This window comes from Hippopotamus amphibius, chromosome 5 (assembly GCF_030028045.1).
Source record: "Hippopotamus amphibius kiboko isolate mHipAmp2 chromosome 5, mHipAmp2.hap2, whole genome shotgun sequence".
NCBI lineage: Eukaryota > Metazoa > Chordata > Mammalia > Artiodactyla > Hippopotamidae > Hippopotamus > Hippopotamus amphibius.
Genome location: NC_080190.1, coordinates 141,116,179 through 141,143,697, shown reverse-complemented (window position 1 = coordinate 141,143,697; position 27,519 = coordinate 141,116,179). Strand labels below are relative to the sequence as shown.

At 30.9% G+C, this 27,519-nt stretch overlaps 1 protein-coding gene across 37 annotated transcripts in view; it reads right to left on the bottom strand.

The window, feature by feature from the left end:
* RIMS2 (regulating synaptic membrane exocytosis 2) overlaps positions 1–27,519 on the bottom strand; it is a 577,683-nt gene that overhangs the window by 207,921 nt on the left and 342,243 nt on the right. For 22 of the 37 annotated variants that reach the window (XM_057735252.1, XM_057735261.1, XM_057735257.1 and 19 more), the window contains 3 exons: positions 14,104–14,172; positions 12,015–12,171; positions 10,270–10,386 (listed from right to left, as the gene is read on the bottom strand). In XM_057735252.1, the coding sequence (XP_057591235.1) occupies positions 10,270–10,386; positions 12,015–12,171; positions 14,104–14,172 (343 nt within the window). Of the gene's footprint in view, positions 1–1,685; positions 1,752–10,269; positions 10,387–12,014; positions 12,172–14,103; positions 14,173–27,519 lie in introns of all 37 variants that reach the window. The other 15 variants (XM_057735244.1, XM_057735246.1, XM_057735253.1 and 12 more) reach the window with 1 other exon arrangement.

Below are 27,519 nucleotides of genomic sequence, written 5' to 3'. Positions count from 1 at the left end.
ATAAGTATCAATGATATTGTGTTTCCTGGCCATAAACTAAATTATGGCACAAAAGACAATTCAGAAATCTCTCTTTCAAAATAGGCCAACTAGGCTGAGGTTGAGAATTTAAGTATATGAAATTGATAACTGACCAGAGCTGATCAAGAACTGGTTCTATCTATGTTGGTTAATTGAAAGAACAAATACTGCGAAGCAGATAATCTACTTATTGATAACTAAGAAAAATACAGAGTAGAAAAAACTAATGTGGTACATATTTGAATTTACATTTAAATAAAAAGATACCAGCATAAGAAGAATAAGCCTATAATCAGCAATGTTTCATTCACACCACCCACCTTAAGAAAGGTCTTGCCCAATTATAAGGATAGTTACATAACTACTTGCTCACATTTTTGTAAGATAAATGTATAATCATTGCAACCAAAAATAGTCTGAATGTAATATACAGCAATAATAAAAACAAAAGACATTAACAAAAAAGTCAAAATTATTTAGTACTGAAGCAAAATAACAGAAAAGAGATTGAGAAATGTAAAATAAAACAAAATATAGCAATAACCACTACCACATAATAAACTGGAAGGCACTAAATTTCAATTACATTTACTGAAAGACATCACAAAACTTGAATTATTAGGAATTATTATTGATGCTATTGCTCATGTTTCCTTCCACATTTGTCCAAATGAATTCAATCCTTGGGAATTTACCCATCAGTTTCAATTATTTTTTTCTAAGCTCTTTCATTATCAACTCTTAATTAACTAAACTAATAGGATAAAAGTGGTCACACATAACCCAAATCACTTTGAAACCATAGTCAAACTAAGTACAGCACATAATTCCTTATGTATACGGCTGAACCCACAATCATATTATCATTGCCATTCTTTTCTCTGCCTACAGGGCCTCAAAATGTTGTCACTGAACTGGCTCAAATCCCTAAAGCTACGTTTAGCCTTTAGAAACAGCAAGCTTTACCAACCTTCTTGCCCTGCTAGATTTCCTTCTAGGATTAACTAGAAGCTAATCCTCCTTTCTGCTAAACGCCAAGTAATTTATATTTCCCTTCAATACAAGGAGAATGGTGGTAAAGTAGAAATGAACAAGGATTTTCCCCTCAGACCCAGTATTCTACAGGGACCCAGGTTCACCTACTATGACCAATGAGTAGATCACAGCCACCTTTGACAAGATAACCATAAACCTGGGTTCAGCGTCATAAACCTCAGTTCAACCTAAGCACTTTCAAGGACTGACTGTGGAGGGATGTGGGGGAAGTGGGTTGTTAAGATACGTATCAATCAACTAGTGCTGTCTAAATATCTCATTATCAACTAGTGCTGTAGAGGAAAGTGAGATGTCAACGGCAATTAATGTTCAATAATATTGTTCTACTTTTCTAAGTAATAAGTCAAATGTAATTTCTGATGAATTAAATTTTTAGAATTATCAAAGAGATTATCCTAGCCCATTAGGGGAAGCTATATTTTTGACATCCTAATACAATTAAAGTTTTTTTATATATGCTTTATTTTCTACTATTTTATAAGGATAATACTTCTATATTTCATCAATAACCATATATGTATACATAAAAAAATAGAAGTGAGTTATCACATATCAATAGACAGGCACATGCAATTCTACAAACAGACTCAATTGTAAGAAAAATATACCTGCCATCCCTGTGATGATGTTCAATGGTGTGACTGTATCTGGAGCGAGGTAGAGTAAGAAAATGACTGCAAGCACGGCAGAAACAAGAATATAAATAAGACTCAGGAAAGAAATGAGAAGTATAGTTTAATTTTTAAAAGTGAAATTCAAAAAAGATAAGCAGATAGTAAGCAAAGCAAATGAAAACTATTACTGGAAAGCTTGCTCCTTCCTCCCAGTGTCCATTGTAATATGGCAGTGCTAAAGCTTAAAATATTCTAAACATTCTAAAACAAAACACAAGAAAATGTAATAAATTGAGATTTACACAAATAATATTTCAAAATAAAATCTTATCAATTATCACTCAAACATCTTTAGCACCATCTATAAAATGTTATACAATACAGATGTTTTTTCATTTTTTAGGAGGAAAGGTAGGAAGAGAAAAATAATAAAATAACCAGAAAGCTTAAGAAGGAAATAATAAAAGAGGTAATTTCTAATACTTATCACACTTAGGAGATTCTATAAGGTAATTACTTCTTCAATCATTACTAATTAAAAGTAACTAAAAGAGTTTATAAAATTCCATTTAGTAAGGAACAAACTGATTCAAATTCCTTTACTTGAACATTAATTTTATTTTGTAAATTTCTTAGATGCTATCCACTTTCCATTCACTATGTTTATTATAAGTTTATTACATGCTATTGGCTCTGCTACACTTCATGCCTCATGACTACCGTAAGTCTCTCTATAGCACTACTTTAAAATTTTTCTATTTAAAAAAATTTTTCATGTCAAAACACTTAATTTTGGCAGATGATCATTATGTTTCAGTAAAAAATGGAAACCAACCTTAATCTCTCTCAACACCCCTAAATATAGAGTACATATATATTTATATCTTCACTTGTCCTTTTCTTCTGCAACAAAGGAAGAAATTCCTCTACTTGAAATCCTACTTCCCACATGACCCTGCTTCATTCATTTTTGTCTCATGCCTTCCCTTCCACAACTGCACTTAATCCTAAAAATAAACTTTATTAACCTTGCTTTCCTCTGACTTTCTTTTCATCACAGAACATCTTAGACATCTACAGTTCTTGCTACAACTTTCTCACTTCTCATGCTTAAAGGTTACTGTGACTTGACTTCTGCCTCTACCATTATCTTGAAGCTATCCTGTGAATATTATCTGTGAAATTCTAAAAAATCCTTTAATTTCCTCTTATCATCACTTATCTATGGTTTTAGACATTGATCTGCAACCTCTATTTCTTGACACTCTCTGTTTTGAAACACTATTCTCTCCAGCTATTAAATATAGTGTTTGTTTAAACTATTACATTTAGAATGGATAAACAACAGGTCCTGATGTACAGCACAGGAAACTATATACAATATTCAATAAACCATAATGGAAAAAATATTAAGAAAGAATGTATATATGTGTATAACAGTCATTTTGCTGTACAACAGAGATTGGCACAACACTGTAAATCAACTATACTTCAATTTAAAAAATACTGTTTATTTAACACAACTGTGTGCCGTGTAGTCCATTAAAGCTTCATCTATATCTCATTTACTTACAACACCTCTTTGAGATAGGGTCTAGTATTCCCACAGACGGAGAAACTAGGCTGTGCGTGCCTGAGGCAGCAGTAAAGTAAGTAGCAACTGGGTTTCAAACTCAGGGCTTTCTTCAGCCAAAATTAAAGCTCTTAATATGTACACACTGGCCTGGTCTCCCACTTATTGACTGCTTCTTTATCCATTTCACTCACTGATTCCCTTTCTTTTTATTCCTCAGGGACAGTAGTTTCCCAAGATTTCTTCCTCGACCTTCTTTATACTCCAACACATTCTTTCTGGATAATTCTATTTGTTTTTATAGTGTAAATTCTCACTTTGGTTTAGCCTTGACTTGTCTTTGGGTTTCACATTTCCACTGGCTTCCTGGGATCTCCACATGACTGCTTGAATGTCACGTAGGCATTTTAGAAAAACACGTTAATTGTGAGACAAGCAAGATATTGGCCTATTTGGACATCTGGTGCTGCATTTGTGAAATAAGGGGGCTGGAGCAGTAGTTTTCCAACTTTGTTTTTGAGCAGAACACCACTTGTTTTTCAAACAAAATTTTATGTAAAACCAATATTTAGGAAACGGTGCTGGCTACAGAGGGAGTAAGAAGCCTGCACCCTACCCATTTTGCTTCATCCTTACCTACAACAGTAATCCTTCATGTACCTCTTTAGAACCTAGAACCCTATAATCTCTAAAGGCCCTTCTAGTTTCAAATATAATTCTTTAATCCCCCTTTGGAATTTAATATAATACCTCAGCTATTCCTTTTCTTGTAATCCCACTTTCAACTAAGGATTTAAATATTTACTTAATAAACCAAGCTTTAAAATCTCAAAATTTAACTCCTCCATTTTCCTTATTTTCCACATCAATTGATTTATAAACATTGCTCAATCTAACGCCTAAATAACTAAGATTTATTTCCTTTTCTTCTGCCACTACCTTAAATCAGGCTTACCATGTCCACTGAAATAACCTTCTATCAGGTCTCCCTTCCTTCAGAACCCAACCCTCTCCTGATCTATGGAAATATATTTACAAATTATGCTTTTAATCACATAGGTACATTGCCCCAAATCCTTCAATGGCTTCCCATATCAAAAAACAAGTACATATTCTTTAAAACGGTACACAAATTAAGTTCTAAGCTACAGTCAGTCTTCATCTGTTACTTCCCTTTTCCCATACCACACGTTTTCTCTAGGTACAACAGACTCCCTAAGATTCTCTAAATAAATCCCATACTCTCCTGACTCCCAGACTCTGTTCACACACATCACTCATCCAAGAAGGTCCATCATCCCCCTCTGTCTCCACTTCACTGCCTTTCAAAATTCTTCTCTTTTTTAAAGTCCAACTTCTCTTTGAAGCTCTTTCCAACTAGTTCCGAGCAAGTAATTTTTTCTTCAATCTCTTCCAATACTATTATGCTTAGGCCTCATGGTCTTCTACATTCTATAACTAGTTGGTATATTATATAATTAGTTGGTATGAATTACTTGGTATAATCAATTGGATCATCTGTTTATTTAGATCAGGAGAAAGCCTATTTTAAATCTTTGTGCATAATGCCTGACCCATTCAATAAATATATTTTGGATTGAATTAAAAAGCATAACAGAATTACGCTGTTTTCATGGTGAACCTACTGCCCAAAGAGGGCAATCGTTCACATAATCATAGAAACATTCTAGAACTGTAAACAAAAGATTACAAACCTACGCAGTATAAGCAAATAAGGAAAACAGTAACAAAAAGAGACTTTTCTGGCTTTACGAAGAGTAGAAAAAATACCTAACAGCAGTGACACTGGAATTTATTGCATTAAAAAGGAATAGACTGTCTCTGAAAATTACTTAAGAGTAACAAAAATGTATAAAATTCAAAGCCTGTTAAAATTTTCATATTCATAGAACATATATATCATCATCCAACTTCTAATATTTTCCTTGAGGAGCCTTATAATAAATTTTGTCTCTATAATGCCAAAGAAAACATTATACACGAATCACCTTCATCAAACAGCAGTTTGTTTTATTTCCCTTTTTGTGACAGTTAATTTTATGTGTCAACTTAACTGGCCAAGAGGTGCTCACATTAAACATTATTTCTGGGTATGTATGTGAAGGTGTCTCAGGATGAGATTCTCATTTGAATCAGTGGAATCAGTAGATTACCCTCTTCAATGTGGGTAGATATCAGGCAATCTGGTGAGGGCCTGGATAGAACAAAAGTAGGAAGAAGGAGGAATTTTTCCCTTTTTTCCTGTCTCACATTTGAGCTAGACATCTCATAACTCTCTGGTCCCTTGAGATTTATACCATCGGCTCCTCTGCTTCTCAAACCTTTGGACTTGGACTGAATTATACCATCATTTCGTGGGTCTCCAGCTTGCAGACAGCAGATGGTAGAATTTTTCAGCCTCCGTAATGTGTGAGCCAATTCCTCATAATAAATCTATCTATCTCTCTATTCAACCTACTAGTTCTGTTTCTCTGAAGAACCCTGACTTTATTTTTCTATAGACATGTTATACCTCTTAACCTAATCTGGTCATGATCCCCCATGAGACTGAATGAAAAGTATGAAAATGCATCTATGAATATTACACAAATTAACCATACTGTTTTAGTAAGCCCCCTAAAATCTACCTAAGATACAGAAGTCCTTTGCTGCATCCACTTAGTACAACTTAAAAACATTTTATTACACTTCTTCATTAAAGTATGCTTACTTTTCTCCCCAAAGTAATGGACATTATAAAATCTAAACAATAAATACTGTCTTGAATATACATAATGAGTTAAAGTAGGTTATATTAAAGATTGCATTTAATCCAATTTGTTTGAAATTTTTTAAAAAATTGAACAGAGCTGTAATTCATTGTAAAAGAATAAAATAGAAAACTAAAAAAGTGACTAGATTTTAAAAAGAGAAAAAAGTGAAGTTACAGATTCTCAAATCATGAGAAAAAAAATCACAATTCAAAGACCTGAACAAGATTACTGATCCAATTTTCTGACACACTTTGATTCTTACTATGTAATATAATCTCAAAAGAAAAAACAAAATTATATTTACAGTGAATTATCCTTCCATTATATTTCATTAGCCTGAATGATCTCTTTTAGGAACTACTACATACACAAAAAAAGACTGCAAAAGGAGAAGATAAAAATCTTATTCTTAAGTAAGCTGTAGATTTTGAAAGCTATGTTTCCAACAATCTCAACCTAATGCCAGACTTTCCACTCTGTCCTTGATATTGTTACTGTTTTGCTACTTTATAGTTCCTAAAATACACTATGATTTAAATATGCTAAAATATATTCCTGAAATACAATAAATAAAAAGTTGTATTATTTTTGTTAGATAAATTCTTTTTTCATTTACTTTCTCTACCTTTTCAAACTTTCAGAGATGTATTTCTCTCATAGTTGATAACTGAAAGGACCAAAAACACTGGTAGCTGGTTGCCTGATAAAGAGTAGAGAAATAGCATGTGTGTGAGGTATTTCAGTGATCCATATAATAGGGCATTTTTCTTTTTAGAATAAAATTGCATTAACTGAATGCACAGAAGAAAAAAGTTGATGAAGTAATATATCTTTTGCCAGTGTTAATTTTTTTTTTCTTATTATGCTAAAAGTATACTCTACGGAATTAAATGCAACCAATATATTTTGGTTTCTAGGATGGACATAAAAATGTGCCCTGTAAGATATCTCTGACATGTTAGAGAAATAGCATCTAGTATTCTGGACTTATTCTAATTGTAAATTAACTCCTGTAAACAAATAAGCTCTTGAAATGATTTCTAATACTAAAGTCACATGGTTTGCCCCAGAAAAATGGTGTTCCTAGTTGTAGTAGTTACCAGGATGTACCAGAGAAACAATGATACAGAAAGTAGGGGGGATGAAGAGGAAGATAAAAGATGTACATAATGATTAACCATTTTTAGTTAATATCCCTGTATCCAAGTTTCTGAATTACTTGCAATGAACCTACTTTCTTTTTCAAACAGAATAGCAACTTGACTAATAAAAATAAAGTGAGATGTGCAGAGAAGCAGAGATCCAATCAAAATTTTATATACAGTTCTTTTTATATTACCTATAAGAAAAGGATACCTTTTTCTTATACCATTTAACTAAGTACTATAAATTAATGTCAAATAGCATCATTTTTCACCCAATATAGCCAATGTAAAAGCCATTATCCTCATTCACAACTTTCCAATATGTCCCCAAGTCCTTCATCCTTCGTACTGGGTCTTTTTGATGGACATGTGTATTCTGCTTCTGTATCTGCTTTTGTTCTTGCCTGAATAAACATGCCCATTTTTCAAGATCCAACTCATGTCCTACATTGTCTACAAAACCTTTTTAAAAAACACCTGAATTGACTGATGTCTCTTTTCTCTGCTTAACTGATAAGCACATTAGAATGTAAATTATTTGTAAGCCAAAAGACACCTTTAAAATGTTGAGAGCAAGGCACCTTTTTTGAGTACCATGCAACTGGAGGCACTGTGTCACTTAATCTACCCAACAACTCTATAAAGTTGGTACTAATATTTAATTTTATAGATAAGAAAATCATGTGTTGAAGAGGTTAGTTTTCCTAAAGATACACAGCTAGCAAGTGGCAAAAAGCCTAAAATCAAACCCAATGCCATTTGGTTCCAAATCCTATGACAAGGAGTACATTCCATGAAATACTATTAAGGTCCAGTGTGTTGATTCTTACTGACAAGAAAGGTTAATGCACCACTCAGAATACCTAAATTTTACTTACTGTCTCAAATGAAATTCTCTTCTAGGTTTTTTAATCAACAGTATTATTGATTGACTCTATAAAATGCTGTTCATGAAAATTTGCTGTAAGAGGTCTAAAGTATTCTTACCTCCTAAACGGTACATACAATGCCTTCACACGCATTCTATTATTGAAAATCTTTTAGCATATTAGGATAAAACAGAAATTAAGAACCTATTGTTTAATAATGTGATAGACTATCTACATGGATAATATTGCACTATTTATTTTTGATTCCTCATGTTAATGAATAATGATTGCAAAAATTACTCAAAATTAATATGTTAGAAATAGTTTTATAGTCCTATTTAAATGAAATTCTATTTTACTTATTTCAAAAAGAATTTACAACAGCTCAGAATTAAGAGTAATTATGATCTGGTAATGTACAACACTCTAAAAAGTAATGAAACCACATGGATCATTTTCCCCCAAAACTTCTGAATTACTGGAACATTTTTGCTAAACTACAAGATACATAAAGTTATAAAGTAAACAAGATAATATGACATTTTAATTATGACTAATTCAAATATTAACTAATACCAAGGGTTAGTCACCAAGGATAATAGCATTTTTTGGTCATTAACCTTAGGGCTATTTGTCTTAAAATATTGATAAAATATTATGCATTTGATATGATACTATTGCTGTTTGTAATATAATTCTGGAGGCTAATTTTATTCTATTCTTCTCTGCAAGATTTAGACATACAATATTGTCTTCAGAGAAAATATCAAGTCCATTTTACATAAAGTTGGAAGATTTAAAGTCATTTCAGACTTTTCTCCCTCATCATTTGCTTATTAGCAAGCCATCAATGAACAAGGACTTTATGAATCACTGCATAAATAATTTCCAAAAATTATCACTCATTAAAGTTCTCCTAGCTAGCAAAAAACTCATTCATTCACCCTAATATGACTCCTTCCTAATCATACTAACTTAGTTACCTTTCACTATTATTGTACTTGACAAACATCAATTTCTATAGGTAACACGCCTATAATTACCCCTAAAGACGCAGACCACTGTGAAAAAGTCAAATAAATGAAAAAGAAAGAAAAAACTTTCATTTGACACTAAGAAAGATATTAATTTAATAACTTTCTATTTCTTCTTAGATCTCAGACACAAAAGCCAATACCTGACACTATTGAAGACTAAATTACTCCCTATCTTTTCTTTTGGAAAAGTGTACTCCAACACAATGAAACTATAAGTATGAACTAAGTATAACCTTACATTTAGACAAAACAATTAAATTTATAAATATTGACAGCAAATTTTCATATCAACTGATGGAAAACCCAAGTATTTTATTAAAATTAGTTTAGGATGCATACAAAGAGACTTCTGAGTTCCCTTGTTATTTCATCATAATATTCTCTGAATACTATATTAAGCTTTCTATCCTAATCCTTATCTTAAACCCATTTGATAGTTTTGGGAAAATGTCATAGCATTTTCTATTTTATATATAATAACCAAACCATGAATTAGAGGGTTAAGCAATTTGCTTAACTTAAAAAGTTAGTAGTAATTAATATATGTATCAAAACATACCATATTACTTGTAAGTATATCGCATTTAATAGAGCAAATTCAGAGAAGTCCTCCAAGTACATGAGTTGACAAGCATAATTCTTTAAGTTTCTTAAAAGGTTTACTGAAAGCCATGAGGAAAAACCTCTTCATGAATCAGTTTTTGTGTGTTTCCTAAACAAACCAGACTTGTCTCAACATTTTTATGTAAAAATAAGTCACATTGATTTCCCTTATGAACGTAAAAGACATAAAATCTATTGTCTCATGAAAGTATTTTTTATATGATAATTGGCTATGATAAGGTAAAAATAATAAAAACATCTTGTTTTCCTTATGATTATCATTATAACCTCACGTGCAAATTCATGAACTTAACTGGTTTGATTTAACAAAGTACCAAAATTGTAAGAGCAGAAGGAATTTTTTTTTCTTACCAAATAGAAGGTTGTTTTTGTTTCTTTAATTTTTTTTTAATGATGTGGCAGTCGTAGAATCAATGTAGGTATTGTAAAGGAAGCATATGGTTTTAGAAACTAAGATAAGAAATACCCAAGTTCAGGATGAAAACATTTTACGGTAATACCTCCTTCCTGAAGGCAGCAATTAGAATAAGATCTAATAGTATTTGATCATATTTACCTGTCCCTATCTGGAGAATAATGGTCATCCATGACACGATGTCTATCCATTCGGCTAATTGTGTTATAATGTCCAGTAGCAGAGCGTGTCCCTCGAAGTCCCTGTTCCACATTCCGACTGAAATAGCAAGATCCATTATATATCTTAATAAGCCATAACCATATAACATACTAAGAAACAAAGTAGAAAAAGACAAAAATCACTGTAATGTCAACTCCAAGGTTTTTGTTTTGTTTTAACTAACAGGAGACTGCTGCTATAACAGAGGTAAGGCATAAAATTAAGCTAATATCAATGGGGATGGAGATAAGGATTATCAAAACTATTAATGGATAACTCCCAGGTGTATAGTAGTGATAATGATATATGTAATACAAGAGGAGGAATAGATTTGTGTGGAGAAAATGAGTTTACTATGTTGCTTATAGACAACACATTGGTGGATCTTATGGTAGGAATAATAATTGTCATTTATTTTAAGATCTAAACTGATGTCTTCATAATTGATCAACAATTATTTTTTTAATGCTACCATTCTAGGCCTGAATTGACTACTTACATACTTCTTTTTCATGATGGAATAAACCTTTTATATAAGCTCCTGTTATTACGGGCTTTCTATTAAGTGCAGGTGAATCTAATCTAAAACCCATGCCTTTTTCTATTGGCGCATTCAAATATTCTTTCCCTGGTAAAAGTCAAGCATTCTTTTTTTTTTTTTTTAACAAGGGAGGGCTTAATTTATTAAAGCTACAAATTTAAAATCTCGTTCTCTCTTGCATTTTAAATTTCAGATTACAAATCTTATTTTTCTACTGATAGGCCTATCACAGTTAAACAATTACTTTTCAGAAGACTTTTAATAATTTTAGTCCCATTTACAAACTTAGTTAATTCAACATCTTCAAACATTTTAAACTATGTTTATAAACTTAATGTATTAGATTTTCTCTTTAATTGTCTAAATTACATAACACTTTTAAAGTGCTTAATATCCTTATAAATTAAAGTTAAATTTATAAATATAATAAATCTCATTCTCTTAGATAGTCCAATACCACATATAAAATTAAGATTATAATTTAAAATTTTAAGTCTAAATGTCTAAAAATAACTCAATAATTCATTTAAAATGAGGCAGCCATTTTAAGAGTTTAAATTTCCTTAAACATTGCAACTATATAAAATGTGACATCATGCACATATTTCCTGTTAGGAAACGTTACTTCCGTGGTTCTTACTCCACTAAGCCTTTCTGTACTTTGACTAATCAGAGTTTTCCTCTATGCAAAAGACTTCGAATTGCAAATTTTCCAAGCAATTCTTCCCACTGCCATGCATTCCTTTTTAGTCTTCTCATGATTGTTCTTAATTGTATAGCTCCATCGAATGTTTATTTTTTCCTATTTCTTAAATTATCAATATCTATATCATTCATGAGAATAATTAGTTGGGTCTAACTAGATCAGCTCTCTCTCTCTATTATATATATATATATATATATATAAGACTGGAAATTTCTGCTTTGTAACTATGAACTCTTACAATAAAATAATATATAGGTCATCCAAAGTTACGAAGTAGCCCATATTTCATATTACTCTCATTACATAGGCTATTGAATAACACGTATGTTTTTCCCTAACTTTTTCTACAAGAATTTATCTTTAGAAATTTCCAATAATACTTTATGATAAATAGCCTTATTAATATCAACCTACAAATGAAATGCTATGCTGTCTTACCTCTGTGGAGGAGGGACACTGGGTGACCAAGATCTAGTCCTTCCTATAACATCTGCTCGGTGAGGAGATCCTAACGGTGAACAATGGTTTGATGACATTACTTGCTCTGGCACTGACAATGTTGAGCTTTGAGGATCTCGACCATTGTGTCGATAATCTAAAGGTGGAAATGTAAAGCATAATGAATAAAGCATAATGCTAAGGTAATATTTTATAAACACTTAAATTGAAAAGGAATGACGAATATTCAAATATTTAGAGACTTACTATGTCCAAGGTCCTATACTAGGTACAGTAACATTTTTTTACACAGTTAATAATCTTCAATACAATACTCAAGTTTATTCGAAAAACATTTTCATCTCTTCATTGACCTAGAAGAGCTTCAAATAGTTCTCAACAATTATAAATATTTTAAATTATTAACTTGACAAAGAAGTTTCTAATTTCTGTAGTCTATACTTATTTAAGAAATAATATTAGAAAACACTCTGAATACCATTTGAAGTAAATATGTAAACTCTGACAGATTGCAAGTATTTGAAGTTATCTCCCATCCTTTTTACAAACATCAAAATCAGGACTATGGTATTGTAGTTTTTTAAATGTTATCTTTTAAATGCATTATTAAAGTATGGTATATGATGAAAAAAACATGTCTCAAAAATTACATGGGATTTCAAAATATCAACATGTAGGATATTACAGAGCAGTCTTTTTTCTTCAATGAATTTTAAATGATTCACTATATAGTAAAAAAAATTAATAATAATATTGAGACAAGAAATGATGTTTCATGGTGGTAAAAAATAATGAAGCCAGGGTAAGCACTCTGAATTGTGTAGGTTTGCTGAATACTATTCTGTAATAGCAAAAATTATTCCAGAGAGTACTAACCCAAATCATGAATGATTCCTTAAAAAATTTTGTTTTCAAAAGATACAGTTCCTTGAACAGAATGGAAAAATAAAAACATGATCTTTTTTTTGTCATCCTTGAAATAGAAAATAAAAGAGTTAAGATATGCCAAAAATGGCATCAAGATAAAGAGCTTTAATGACCTGAAGGGAAATATTTTGGGTGAAAAAAATCTGATGTGGCTAGATATTTAATAAAGAGAAGTTGAAAAGTCAAGTAACAAAGCAAGAGAATACAAGTAGGAAAAAATGCTAACAACCTCCAAGAGATCATGAGAAATGTAACTTTATTAAGGTTTAATTCACAAACCATAAAGCATGGAAAATATTTTTGCAGTCTTAGTGAATTAATATACTGTTCACCCTTAGTAGAAAAAATAAAGGCTAAAAGATAGTTGTTGGGTTTTTCAAAAGTAGTACACTGATAACATGCAAACTGACTCACACTCTATCAAAAACTGTCCAACAAAAAGTATCAGTCACTGATGCAACTGCAGCACATTGTACATACAATAGAACATATTTTGTTCATGATACAATTGGTTATGCTTATGAAATGTGCTAGGCTAATTAACCTTCAAGAAGAAGAGAATCAAGTATTTTTATAATATTTTGAGTATAACATATATGAAATTTTTTCCAGAATTAAAAAATAGCTACTTACCTAAAATATTAAATCATCAGATAAATTTCTAATCATAAATGAGGCAATATTTTAGACTACAATAGCATAATTTCAAAATGTAGCTGTACCTGATACTTAACATAACAGCAATGAAAAAAATTCCAAAAAGTGCATTCAAATATTTGACATATTTGGCTCTATTAGTGATACGAAAAAGATTTTTTTTCACACTGTTAGTGAAGTATAAAGAACTTTCAGTTATACAATAACTTCTCAAATTTATAGTGAAATCCTATTACTTAGTAGTTTAAAAACAGAAAATTGGTATTTACTTATGTGACATCTTTCAATAAGAGTATTCAATTTAATAATTAGCACAGGTATTCCAGCAACTAGAATTATTCAGTTTAAACTGCCATAAGGCTGTTTTGGGGGGGATAAAGAGGAAGTCCTTTGTATCTCATATTTATCTATCTATTTACATATTTATTGGTAAATAATGATGAGTTATACTTCCTTCTTATTACTATAATTCCGAAATTCTTACCTGATACTACACCAATTCCATCATCACAGTCATAGTCAGAGACCTCACTATCACTTATTCTCTTTGACCCTATGAAGCAAACAACAGCAATAATTAGATGGCTGATCATTTAAGGAAAAAATTCCCTCACCAACCTGAAAAACAAATGAAAGGATTTTGAATGGAACAGATGAGAATAAAAAAGAGAAGTCATTATGAGCTCACAAACACTTGTTTTCACGTATATTTCATTATGTGAAGACAGTTTTTGAAATGTATAAGATAAAGTTCCTAAAAGGATTAAATCTTGATATAATATTAAATAATATATAGTGATTTGATGCTGATTGATAAAATCTATTGGACAAAAAGTCTAGTCAAAAACAGCTAAATCAGGTCTGTTTTAGATGCTTTTAGACAAAAGCATTTAAATCTAGGTAAATTTCAAAATACAAACAATGTCATATTCAAAGACATTCGTGTGTCTTTTTCTAATATGCATGACTAATGACTTAAACGCACACAATTCTTTATTTTTCATACTCATGGAGAGGAAGCATAATTTAAGACATCTTAAACGTCCTTCCTTTACTATTACTTTAGTTGCTTCTCTGTTGCTCTGAGAAAGATATAAGAAATCATCCACAAACTGACTTACACATTGTGAACTGTTATGCTTTCTAAGAAACAGCCTAAGACAGGACAGCAGTAATAATTATAATCCAAGAGCCCTGTGTGTATTTTCCTTCCAAAACAAATCTATAACAAAACTTTAAAATGTGAATCATGCTATGGCAAAAGTAGCATTAAATTAAGTAGAGTTTTGATGGCTAAAGCAGATTGTCTTCACACTTAATTGAGACCTATATCACATATATAAATGAATATGTTACAATTCATTTTTTAATCTCTCTTTTCTCCTACAAGTGCCTCAGGAATAGGCACACCTTATATAAGAGAATCTTTTATTAAAGCATTTTTCTCTTCCTTGGTATCAGAAAATATTTAATGATAAATGAAGACAGTGTTGGTATTTCAAAAGAGGACTTGTTTTGTCTGTCTAATTACACAATACATTACTCATTAAATAGACTGAACTCTGTTATCAGAAAATAAATGCTTTCCTGTAAGGTTTATAAAACACTGAAAGCTCATGCTGTGTTAGGTGTATAAAATAGCAATAATTAAAGCATTCTAGGAATGCCCTCCAACATTTGCAACTTCCCCTTAGAAATACTCTCTCTATATGTTTTGTTTGTTTGTTTGTTGTAATCCCTGCCCTCTTGGGAGAGGGCGAGTCTTCTTTTGCCAGAAACTGCACTTCTTGTTTTCCTTCTTTTAATGGTTAGGTAGAAGATAGCTATCTTTTTTGGTCATGGGGTCCCACTGAATGAACTCACTACTATTTTCCTTCCAAATCTATATGTCATAAAGTTTTAGACCCAATTGAATCTGAGGCTTTTATAGCACCAGTTAATATGTAAACTATAATTATCTGAAACATCCCAACAGAATGGATTTATAGAATTAGGACATACATTCTAAATGAACTCGGGAGAAAGCAGGAGTAACACAGATGAGACAAGAATAATTGCTCAGCTTGTAACAAGATTTCACCTTGCAAATGATCAAGGACATAGCAATGATTAGTTTAATGTGCCAGGTACAGTACACAGCATAAAGAATGCATGCTTTTCATATTGGCCAAGGATCAGATCTGCCTCTAATATAAGATAAGAATGACAGCAGAAGTTCATTTTATCAGCCTTTGTGAGCTGTCTTGTGTGTAAGGGTGGTGGTGGGAGTGGGAGGTAAGGTATATATGTCATTTGTAAATGATACTTCCTTTTAAATCTTGATTACTTTCCTGATGGAAGTCTTGATCTATTTTGATATTAATCCTATAGAGGTTAAATATTGCAGTTATGTTCTCTCTACGTGGATCTTGTCTTTTCACATTCTGATGAACCCAAGTAATTAAGTTTAATGTTACTGAATGTATCAATCTTCTCTTAAAATGACTGTTTTCAGTGTCTTGTTTAAGATATTTCCTGAGCTTATATAAAAGCACAGAGATACTTTTATTTTCTTCCAAAAGTTTAAAAATTTTGCTTGGTGCATTTATATCTTCATCCATCTTGAACTGAGTTCATGTATGGTATGAGACATGGATGCAACTTCACTTTTTCTGTAGGGATAACACATATCTCAACATTATTTAATCATTCTATCTTTCCCCAATGGTTTGCAATGTCACTTCTGTTATAAATAAATGTATCCTATCTGCTAGCATTTGTCTGGTGCTCTACTTTTTTTCCTTGTACAGGCTGTCTATCTATAAACCAATAATTCACTGTTATACATTGAAAAGTAAATCCTTCACCTGATTAGTCATATCTTTGATCTTACTCCTTTGCTCTTCCATTTAAATTTTAGATTCAGGTTATCAAACTGCACAAAAACATTCTATTGGGATTTTGATTTGAAATGCATTGAATCAATACATCAATTCAGGGAGAAATGGCATATTTTAAAGCATTGTTTTACTAGCCATGAACATGGTATTCTCTTCATTTAACTTTTCTTTAAGATCTTTCTATGAAATTTTTATCTTTGGTCACTCAAATTTTCCACATTTGTTGGATTTATTCTTTGTATCTTATCATTTCTATTTCTATCAGAAATATGTTAAAATTATGTTTTCTAACCTAATGGCCCATAAACAGAAATGCAATTTTATTGTAAAATAATGTTAATCAACCACCTTGTTAAAGTCTCTTTTTTTTTTTACTTCTAATAAATTTATTATGGTTTAATTGAAGTTTTTCTATGGAGACAATCTTTCTTCCCAATCCCATGCCTTTTTTTCTTTCTTTTTCTTGTCTTTCTATGCTAGTAAGCACAATACTGGAAAGAAACCGAGAATTTTTACATTTCTTTCTAAATTCTGATTTTAAGTAAAATTTTTCTCAGATTTCTTCATTCAAAGTGGTATCTGCTGAATTTACATTCTACTAGATTGAGGAAGGTCTCTTTACAAGTTCAGTGATATTTCATTAAGGATTTTCAATTTTTATGTACAATTGATTCTGGCCTGTTTCCTTCCTTGTACTAACCTTTCGGTTTAGAATCAAGGTTACTTTAGCCCAACTAAATATTGAGAATTAGTCCTTTTTTATTCTCTGGGAGAATTTGTGTAGATTTTAAAAGAAAATCTGTTCTTTGAAATTTTGGTAGAACTCATCTATAAAATTACCATGCTCTGGTGTTTCCTTTCTGGGAAAATTTCAAATTACTAATTCCATTTTTTGGTAGATGTAGAATGACATTGATTCAAGGTTTTGTAAAATTATATTTTTTATAGGAATCTGTTCACTTTGCCTAAGTTTTCAAAGTGCTTACTGCAATGTTTATAATTTTATTTTATAATCTATTTTCTGATATATTGATTATATTTCCATTTGAATACTAATTATACCTTCCTTTTATTCTGTCAATAAATTTCAGTACAGGTTTATTTTGTAATTCACTTAAAGGATTAAATCTGGGGCTGCATAACCCTAACTAGAAATTTGTTTCTTGTTTGATTTTTGCTCTTATTTTAGGATTTCTTTTCTTCTATTTTAAATTTATTTTATTATTTTTTCTCCTAAAAAACTGGATGACTACATCATAATTTTCAACCTTTTAAAACTTTGTTAAAATAAGCACCCCCACCCCGGGTACTTCTTTGCATTACACAAATATTTGTATGTAGTATGTTCATTAAAGTTCAGTTCTAGGTATTTTGTTCTTGGATCTAAAAGATACTTACCATACTTCATTAAATATAAGATATTATTTTTTTAAAGATTCTTTTTCATGTGGACCATTTTAAAAGTCTTTATTGAATTTGTTACAATATTGCTTCCGTTTTATGTTTTGGGGGTTTTCTTGTTTGTTTTTTTTGCCAGGAGGCATATGGGATCTTAGCTCCCTGACCAGGGATCAGACTCACACCCCCTGCATTGGAGAGCGAAGTCTTAACCACTGTACCACCAGGAAAGTCCCTTAAGACACTATTGACTGAATAATCCATGACAGCTGCAGAGATAATAGATCTTGAAAAAAATGTTTAGAGTATGTGTCTATTTTTAAAATTTATCAAATGTATTGGTATAATTATCTCTTTTTTAAAAAGTTGATATAGTAACACCCTAGTTGAAGAAAATAGCCTATATTATGTCAATTCTTTGAAATTTGTCAAAAAATGAATTACTGAATAGTTTATTAATAATTCTTACAAATATTTCATGGATATAACAGAGGAATATGAATTCATTAAATGTTAGGTTCAGAGTTCTTTGACCATGAGATTAAATTTGTTAATTCTGTGGTTGGATTCTTCTGTATCTTCCCTAAATTTTTGTTTGCTTGACCAATAAATGATTGGGAGAGAATTATATGGGACTCTCCTTTAACGGTGGTAAATTTGTTGATTTTTCTCTCTAGTTCTACTTTAATGCTTATTGAAGTTATTTTATTTATACATACAAGTTTAAATTATTTTAATAAATGTAAAAAATCATTTGAAAAAGTTTAACCCCCATTCATGATAAAATGTCTCAGCAAAATAGTAAGAAGCAAACTTCCTCAAACTGGTAAAGGGCATCTACAAAAAACCTACAGCTAATATAATACTTAATTATTAAATATAGAATGCATTCCCCCTAAGAGAAAGAATAAGCCAGCGATGTCCACTACAACCCCTTCTATTTAACACTGTACTTGCATGACAGTAAAATACAGCAAGAGAAATAAAGGAGAGGCAAGCAAGATGTAATATGATCATATAAATTAAAAATCTTAAGGAAACTATAAAAAACTTATCAAGACTAACCAGTGAATTTAGCAAAACTCCAGCATACATAATCAACATACAAAAATGAACAATGAATAAGTAGAAAACTGTTTTCAAAACCATTATCATTTACAATAATATCCAAAGACATAAAATATTTAGGAATACATTCAACAAAAAATGTGCAAGATATGTATGCCCCAAACTGTAAAACATTAGTTTCCTCTGGCTGCTGTAATAAAGTACAAACACCGTGTAGCTTAAAATAACAGAAATTTATTGTCTCACAGTTCTGGAGAGCAGAAGTCCAAAATCAGAGTGTCAGCAGTTCCAGCTCATTCTGATGTCCCTAGGGAAGACTCCTTCCTTGTCTCTTCTGGCTTCTGGGTGTTTGCCCGCAATCTTTGGCATTCCTTCCCTTGTAGGTGCATCACTCCAGTCACACAGTCATCTTCTCCATGAATGTCTTCAGATTGTCTTCCTTCTGTGCATGTATATCTCTGTGTCCAAATTTCCTCTTTTTATATTGTCACCAGCCATATTTGATTAGGGTTTACGCTTAGGACCTCAGACATGAAAACTTGATTTCCTTCGTAAAGACTCTATTTCCATATAAAGTCACATCTGGAGGTACTGGTTAGGACTAACATATATTTTGGGGGAACACAATTCAACTCATAACAACTGCTGAAAACTAAAGAAAATTTAAATAAATGGAGAGATTTTTCTGCAAAGTTGGAAACCAGAAGTTGTGCTAAGAGAAAATAAAAGTCATTCTAGACTTTTATATATAGTTAAGCTTTCCACCAAGAATTAAGAAATAAAAATATACTCAGAAAATCAAAACCTGTTTCCAGTTCTTCACTGAAAGAACTTCTAAAAAATGTGTACCTCAAAATAGAGAAATTTATCCCAGAAGGGATAAAAAAAAGGACAGCAAAGAGAGTTTCAAAAATTCAGAAATATACACAAACTCTGAATGAACAAAATGACAGTAATTATAATAACTACTAATTTGGAAGCAGAAGTAAAATTCTGGTAGTAATGTTAAATGGTCAGGGTGAGGTTGTTAATCAGATTTTTAAATTTTTATATTGTTTGGAAAAAAGGTAGTGATGTTATTACTTTGTTAAGGGTGCATGTTATAATAGTAACTACTAAAAGAATAGATTAAAAATAAAAAGCAGAGTGCACAGAATATGTTAGAAAAAAAGAACTATCTATTTCTATTTGTTTGTGTATACATAGAATATCTCTCAGCAAAAATATAGAAACTGGTAACAGAGGTTCATTCTGGGAACTAGAACTTGAAAAATAAGTGTGACAGATTTTTCTCACTATATACATTTTTGAATTTATACCCTATGAATATACTATTTAAGTAAAAATTAGTAGCAAAATTTTACACATTTCATTTGTAGATGAAAAGCATTTATGTTCTCTATTTGTTGGGGGGGGATATGTTCTATTAATTTAAGTTTAACTGCGTAGTTCAAATTTCTGGGAGATGGCTGCTATTGTGGTTTTTTAACTTTTCTTTTCAATTCTTTCTGACTTTTATAATAGGTGTGATATAACCAAATCTAAGATTTTAGATGCTCCTCTGGCTCCTGCTGGTTCTCCTCCTACAGCTTCCTCCAGTCCTGTGCCAAGCCCACCTGCAGTTGCACACAGAGGACACTGGCTTCTTCTGCCAGTCACCCACAAAATCAGGGTTAGAGACAGACACCAGTTCTAGTGTGTCCTTGTGGGTTCTACTTCCCTTGATTTTCCTGGTTTTCACCTATTTTTCCTTTCCAACCTGACCTATGACCTACAGTAACTTTAGGACCCTGAGTGGATGAACAGCCTTCCCCCATACTTTTTATCAGCTCCTCTTTGTGGTCTCTGGCAAGTTCAATTATACTTTTACAAACCTTCTTACAAAGAAGTCCCAGCTTATCCTACAATTTTGTAAAATTTAATCTTTATAATAAATCTCTTATTCCATATCTCTAAGAGTGCTTTAGCTTCCTAATTGAACCTTAACTTATATAATATTTAAGTTCTTAATACATCTAGAGTTAAATTTTTCGTATACGTTGAAAGACAGATTTAATTAATCTATTTTCTTTTCTTTATGGATAATAATTTTTTCCCAACTCTTGGATTAAATTGTCTATTCCCCACCTCTTGGTCTGACATGTTACTTCAGATCCTTATATAAGTTTCTTATATAAGAGACTCTGCTTCTGGGCTGCCTACCTATTCTGCTGATTGATTTATTCTTGACACATCATGTCAAGTACATTAAATGCTGATATCTGATCAAACAATTACCTCCTCCCTGCCCTCACAAGCAGTCTTCTAGCTATTTTTGGCCCTTTAGTTCTCTGTACACTTAGAATCTTGCCAACAGTTTCCATAAAGATATTTGATAAGATTGGAACCTGAACTGAATCATTAGGTCAAACAGGGGAAACTGACAATAATGATGAGTCTTCTTATCAATGGTTATGGCATATATACATTTATTTAGGTGATCTTTCATATTTTTTAATAAAAGTTTTAAACTTTTTCCTATGGTGGTTTTATACAACTTCTGTTAGATTTATTTCTAGATATTTGATATTCTGTTACTATGTTACATCTTTTAAAATTTATTTATTCTATTTGATACTAGTGTGTAGAAATGCAATTGACTTGTATATATTAATCTTATATACAGCCTTCTTGATAAACCATAAGTTATCTATAGATTCTTTTCAAAGTTTGAGGTAAATAATCATGTCAACTGCAAATATTTTTTTCTTCCTTTGAATTCTTAACATTTGTAAATTCTTTTGTCTCATGCACTAAGACCTCCAATACAATCATTCTCTTGCGTGGGCTTTAAAAAAGTAATTCTATCGACAATTTAAGATGAAATTTCCTATAGATATTTAATAGATATTCTATCAAGTTGAAGAAGTTCCTTTCTAATTAATAATTTGCTAACAGATATGGCTTTGAATTTGTTGAATTCTATGAAATGTTTTTTATTCATTATTGAAAATGAACAGTTTTTCTCCCTTAATCTGTAAATGTATTTAATCACATTAATAGATTTTTATAAAACTTTTGGAATTGCTATTTTTTATAGCTTTTTTGGTCATCTATATTTGGGAGTCATATGGACTTTTAAATTTCCTTTCTTGGAGTGGTTCTGTAGAATTTTGATATAAAAGTTGTGTAATCATTGTAAATGAGCTTAGAAGTATTTTCACTTTATTTATATTATATGGCAGAGTTTTTTTAGATTAAGATAACCTGTTAAAAGTTATTATAAACCACCAGCAAAAAAATGACTGGATCTAGTGGATTTTAAAAAGTTTAACTTTCAACATACTACTATTTGTGGTTATACGAATGTTTAAATTTTTTATGTCTTACTGAGTCAGTTTTCATAAATACAATTTTTCTCGGAATCTGTCCATAGTATGTCCATATTTTAAAAGTTATTGGTGTATACTTGTAGAGTTCAAATAACCTAATTGAACTTATTATAATATCAACTTTATCTGAAATTATCTCCTCCTTTATGCTATTATTTATTTGTGCCAAATCTGTTTCTGATGTCAGAGTTTTCAGAATTTTATCTATTCTATTATTTTTTCTTTGTTAGTTTTCTATTTCATGCATTGATTTGCATTTATTAGAACTGTATATAAATGGAATCATACAGTCTGTATTCTTTTTGTCTGTCTTCTTTCACTCAGTGCAATTGTTCTGAGATTCATCCATGTTGTAGTGTATATCAACGGTTCATTCTTTTTTATTGGTGAGTAATATTCCATTTTATGTCTATACCATAGATCATTTTTCCATTAATTTTTTTCAGCAATTTTTGTGATTTCTTTAGTATACAAGTTTGCACTGATTTTTGAAATTTATTCACAAGCATTTAAAAATTTTTTGTTCTATTATAAATGAAAATATTTTAAATTTCCTTTTCAAAATGTTAGTGGTTAGCATATAAAAGACAATTGATTTCATATATTGTTTAATTATCTTGGAAACTTGTTGACATTGTTTATTAGTTTTGGTAGTTTTCTGTGAATTCTTTACAATTTTCTACATATAGAATCATGTCATCTGTGAATAAAATCAGTTTTCACTTCTTCCAATCCATTTTGAATGCCTTTTATTTATTTTTCTTCCCTGAATACTTTAACTAAAGTCTCCAGTGCACTGCTGAATAGAAGTGCTAAGAGCAGACATCCTTGCCTAGTTCCCAATTAAAGGGAAAGCATTCAGCCTTTTATAATTAAAAATGGTGCTAGCTGTAGGCTTTTGTAGGTTCTCTTTAACAGGTTGAAGAAGTTCCCTTCTATTCCAACTTTATTGATAGTTCTTTTCGTGAATGGGTGTCGGATTTTGTCACAGCTTTTTCATCTCTGCATATGACCACGTGGTTTTTGTACTGTTTTCTATTAATATGTTGAATTGATATTTAGTTAGTAAATCAACTTTACATTACTGGAATAAATCCTCAGTTATAGTGTATAACATATTGCTGGATTTGATTTACTAATATTTTGTTGAGGATTTCTTGTTTATATTCATGGATATTGGTCTGTAGTTTTCCTGTGATATGTCTGTCTGACTTTGGTTATCAGGATAATATTGGCCTTATGGAATTAATTGGAAAATATTCCTTCTCTTTTTTTCTCAAAAAATTTGAGAAGTATTGGTATTTCTTTTTACATTTACCATAGAATTCATCAAATTCATCATTGGTGAAGCCACCAGGCCTAGGCTTTTCTTTGTGGGAAAATCTTCATTACTCATCCAGCTTCTTTACATGTTATAGGTTTACTTAAAATTTTTGGAACAGTTTCTGTAATTTATGACTCTCTAGAAATTTTCCCATTTCATCTATGTTGTTTCATTTCATGGCATAAAGGTTTTCATTATATTCCTATGTGATTCCCCAAAGTATTCCCATAGTAATCCTTTTAATTTCTGTTAAATTGGTAGTGAGTTCCAATGCATTTCAGTAATCTGTGTCTTTTTTTCTTGGTCAATTTTGTTGAGCTTTTCAAAAACCATACTTAATTCCTTTTTTGTTGTTTTCTTTTTGCTTTTTAAAAATTAATCCAGCCTATAATCTTTATCAATTTTCTCTGTGTAATTTGAAGCTTTATTATTACATGTTTAAATGTTGAGGATAAAATGACCTTTATCCCTGGTAATATTCTTTGCTCTAAAATCTAATTTGTCTAATATTAATACAGGTAATCCATATTTCTTTTAATTGGTATTGATGTGTTATATCTTTTCTATCCTTTTCATTAAACCTCTTTGGGTTTTTATATTTAAAATGGGTTTCTTGTAGGCAGCATATAGCTGGTTTTTGCCTTAAAAAAAAAAAAATCCAATCTGACAATCTCTGCCTTTTAATTAGGGTATTTTTACTATTAACATTTAATGTGATTATTGACTTGGTTGGTTTACATCTATCAACTTGCTACTTATTTTCTATTTGTCCCATCTGTTCTTTGTTCTATTTTCCCTCTTTTTTCTGTATTCTTTTGGGTGAAATGGTTATTTTTCTGCTTCTGTTTTCTCTTTTCTGTTGGCTTATTAGCTAACCTTTGTTTTGTGGTTTTAGGGCTTACAGTATATATACTTAACTTATTACAATCTCCTTTCAAATCATATACTACTATACAGATAGTATACTATAAAAACACTATAGTCACACACTTCTATTTTTCCTCTCCTAATCTTTGTGCTGCTGTTGTCATGTACTTCGCTTTAACATATATTGCAAACCCTATACTGTGTTGCTAATTATTTTCAATAGTCAATTATATTTAAAGGTATTTAAACAGCAAGAACAAATCTTACATATTTATCCATGAAGTTACCATTTCTGGTAGTCCTCATTTCTTTATATACATGTATATTCTATATCTCTGGCTGGTATCATTATTCTTCTGCTTGAAGAACTTCCTTTAACGTTTGTTATAGTGCAGGTCTTCTGGTGAAGAGATCTTTTCGTAGCTACACTTTTGAAAAGTCTTTATTTTGCTTTCATTTTAGATTAATATTTTTTCTATGATTATTCGCATTGTTTCCAATGAAATATCTGCAGTCATCTTTACCTTTATTCCTCAGTTATTTGTTGAGTTTGTTTTCTCTGGCTGCTGTAAGATTTTCTATTTGTTATTAGTTTTAAAGAACTTAATTTTGATATGCCTTGGTATATTATTCATGTTTCTTGTGCTTGGAGTTCAGTGAGATTCCTGAATATGTGGGTTTATGGTTTTCATCAAATTTGGACAATTGATCAGCCATTATTTCATCAAATATATTTGTGCTTTCCTTTCTCCTCTCCTGCAGGGACTTAAATTAACTGTGTTAGGTAGCTTCAAGTTGTCCCCAAGTTCACAGATGCTGTTACATTTAAAATTCTCTTTTCTATTTATGCTTCCCTTTGATAGTTTCTATTGTTATATCTTCAAGTTCACTAATGTTATTCTCTGAACATTCATCATTAATGCCATTTAATAATTTTCATTTTAGATATTGTAGTTTTTCATTTCAGATGTTTGATTTGGATCCATTTATATCTTCCATGTCTCTACTTAACGTTTTGAACATATGGAATACACTTCTATTGCTGTCTAATATCCTTGACTACTAAGGTTTGTCCTTTTTATGAGTCTTTTTTTCTTTTCTACATGCCTGGTAATTTTTAATTAGATGCCAGCCATTGTGCATTTTACATTGTTGTGTGTTAGATGTTTTTATATTCCTATAAGTATTCTTAAGCTTTCTTCTGCATGGAGTTTTCCTACTTAGAAACACTTTGATCATTTCAGTTCCTGCTTTAAAAAAATTTTTTAATGTAATACAGTGTTCAGTCTAGGGCTAACTATTCTCTACTACTGAGGTCAGGCATTTCTTCATACTCAACACAATGTCCTGTGAAACTTAATGTTTCCAGACCACTGAAAAACACAGATGCTATTCTCAGGTACTATTACCTCTAATCCTTTTGGGTGGTTCTCTCCCCAACATTGGGTAGATTCCTCCATTCATTCACTGATCAAATGCAGCTGAACAGCTGAAAGGGACCCTCTGGATTTTTGAGTTCTCTCTCTGCACAATAGTTCTCTCACCTTTCCAGTAGTCTGTTCTGTAAATGCTAGCCTTCTGTCTCCCTGAATTCAGCTCCATCTCCCTAACTCAGGGAGTCTGTAGGTTCCATCTGGGTTCTCCCACTACACTGTGTGCAGAATGTTCTCTTAAAGAGAGGTAGGCAAGGGCAATTTTAGGGTTCAACTCATTTGTTTACCTTCTTTTTGTAATTACTGTCCTTCGTTGCCTGATACCCAGTGTTATTCAAACAGTTGTTTCATGTATTTGTCCATTTTTGTTGTTGTTTGAGGTGGGAAGGAAAGTCCAGCCCCTTATGCTCAGTTCTGGTTGTAAATGGTAAATCCTTCCTCAAGTACCTCATTTTCATTTAGGGACTGAAATTTCAGTTGGCTATTCCTGAGGTTTTTAAATAATTTTTTCCTAATTTTATTGAAGAAGATAATTTTTTTAAAAATATAAAAATTCATTAGACTAAATATATTCTAAAATATTAACCTTATTAAATTGTTAAAACCAAGAGAAATCCCAGTAACCAGTTAAAAAACTTAACATCAGTTTAAATATCTTGACATATACTCTCTGCATGTGTGAATTTAAAAGTCACAACACATTGGAACAAAAAACCTAAATCTATTCAGTTTTCCTTGGAAGATATGAAAAATGGCTAAAATGATGGAAACTGCAGCAAACACTGCAGTTTTAATTATGTTTTAATTCAACATACTTGGAATTTTTAACACTATCCCTCCACAAGTTAAAAATATAGCAAATTACATCCATATATATTCAAAAGTTCTGAAACAGTACACATGGTAGCACAATACACACTAAAATATACTTCATTGATGAAATAATACCATATTAAAGGAGATAAGATTAGACACACTGAAATCATAAATCACTATATTTCAGCAAATGGTTTTTAATACCAAAATAATAAAGATGTCAACATGGAGATACTGGAAAAGTTCTATAGGTAGAGAAAGGAAGCTAGTGACATTTTGTTTAGGAATTTAACGTATGCACAATAGCCAGACAAAGCACAAAACAACAAACCAATTAAACTGTGCATATGAATACATGCATTAAACACTGTGCATGCTAAAATTTACCTGAATTATATGAACATAAGGCTTTATCTGGAAAAAAAATGTTAAAATGTCAAAAATACATTAAAAATCTTTATATGCAAAAGGGTTATTAAAATCAAATTTCTGCTCTACGTTACAGACTGTAATTTAACATTTTCATTTAAAAGTTTAAAAGGCCACACTAATTCAGAATAAAATAATGAAGAAGATACATCATATCTAAATTAATAAAAATTCAAATTATAAATATGCTAGTAGAAACTTTGATTAAATGAAACAAGTAGAGGCTAAGAGAGAAGTACAAATTAAGAAAGGCACATAAAATCAAAAATTAATAATAGGCCTGCCCTGCATACTAATGGTAATCAATTCTATCTT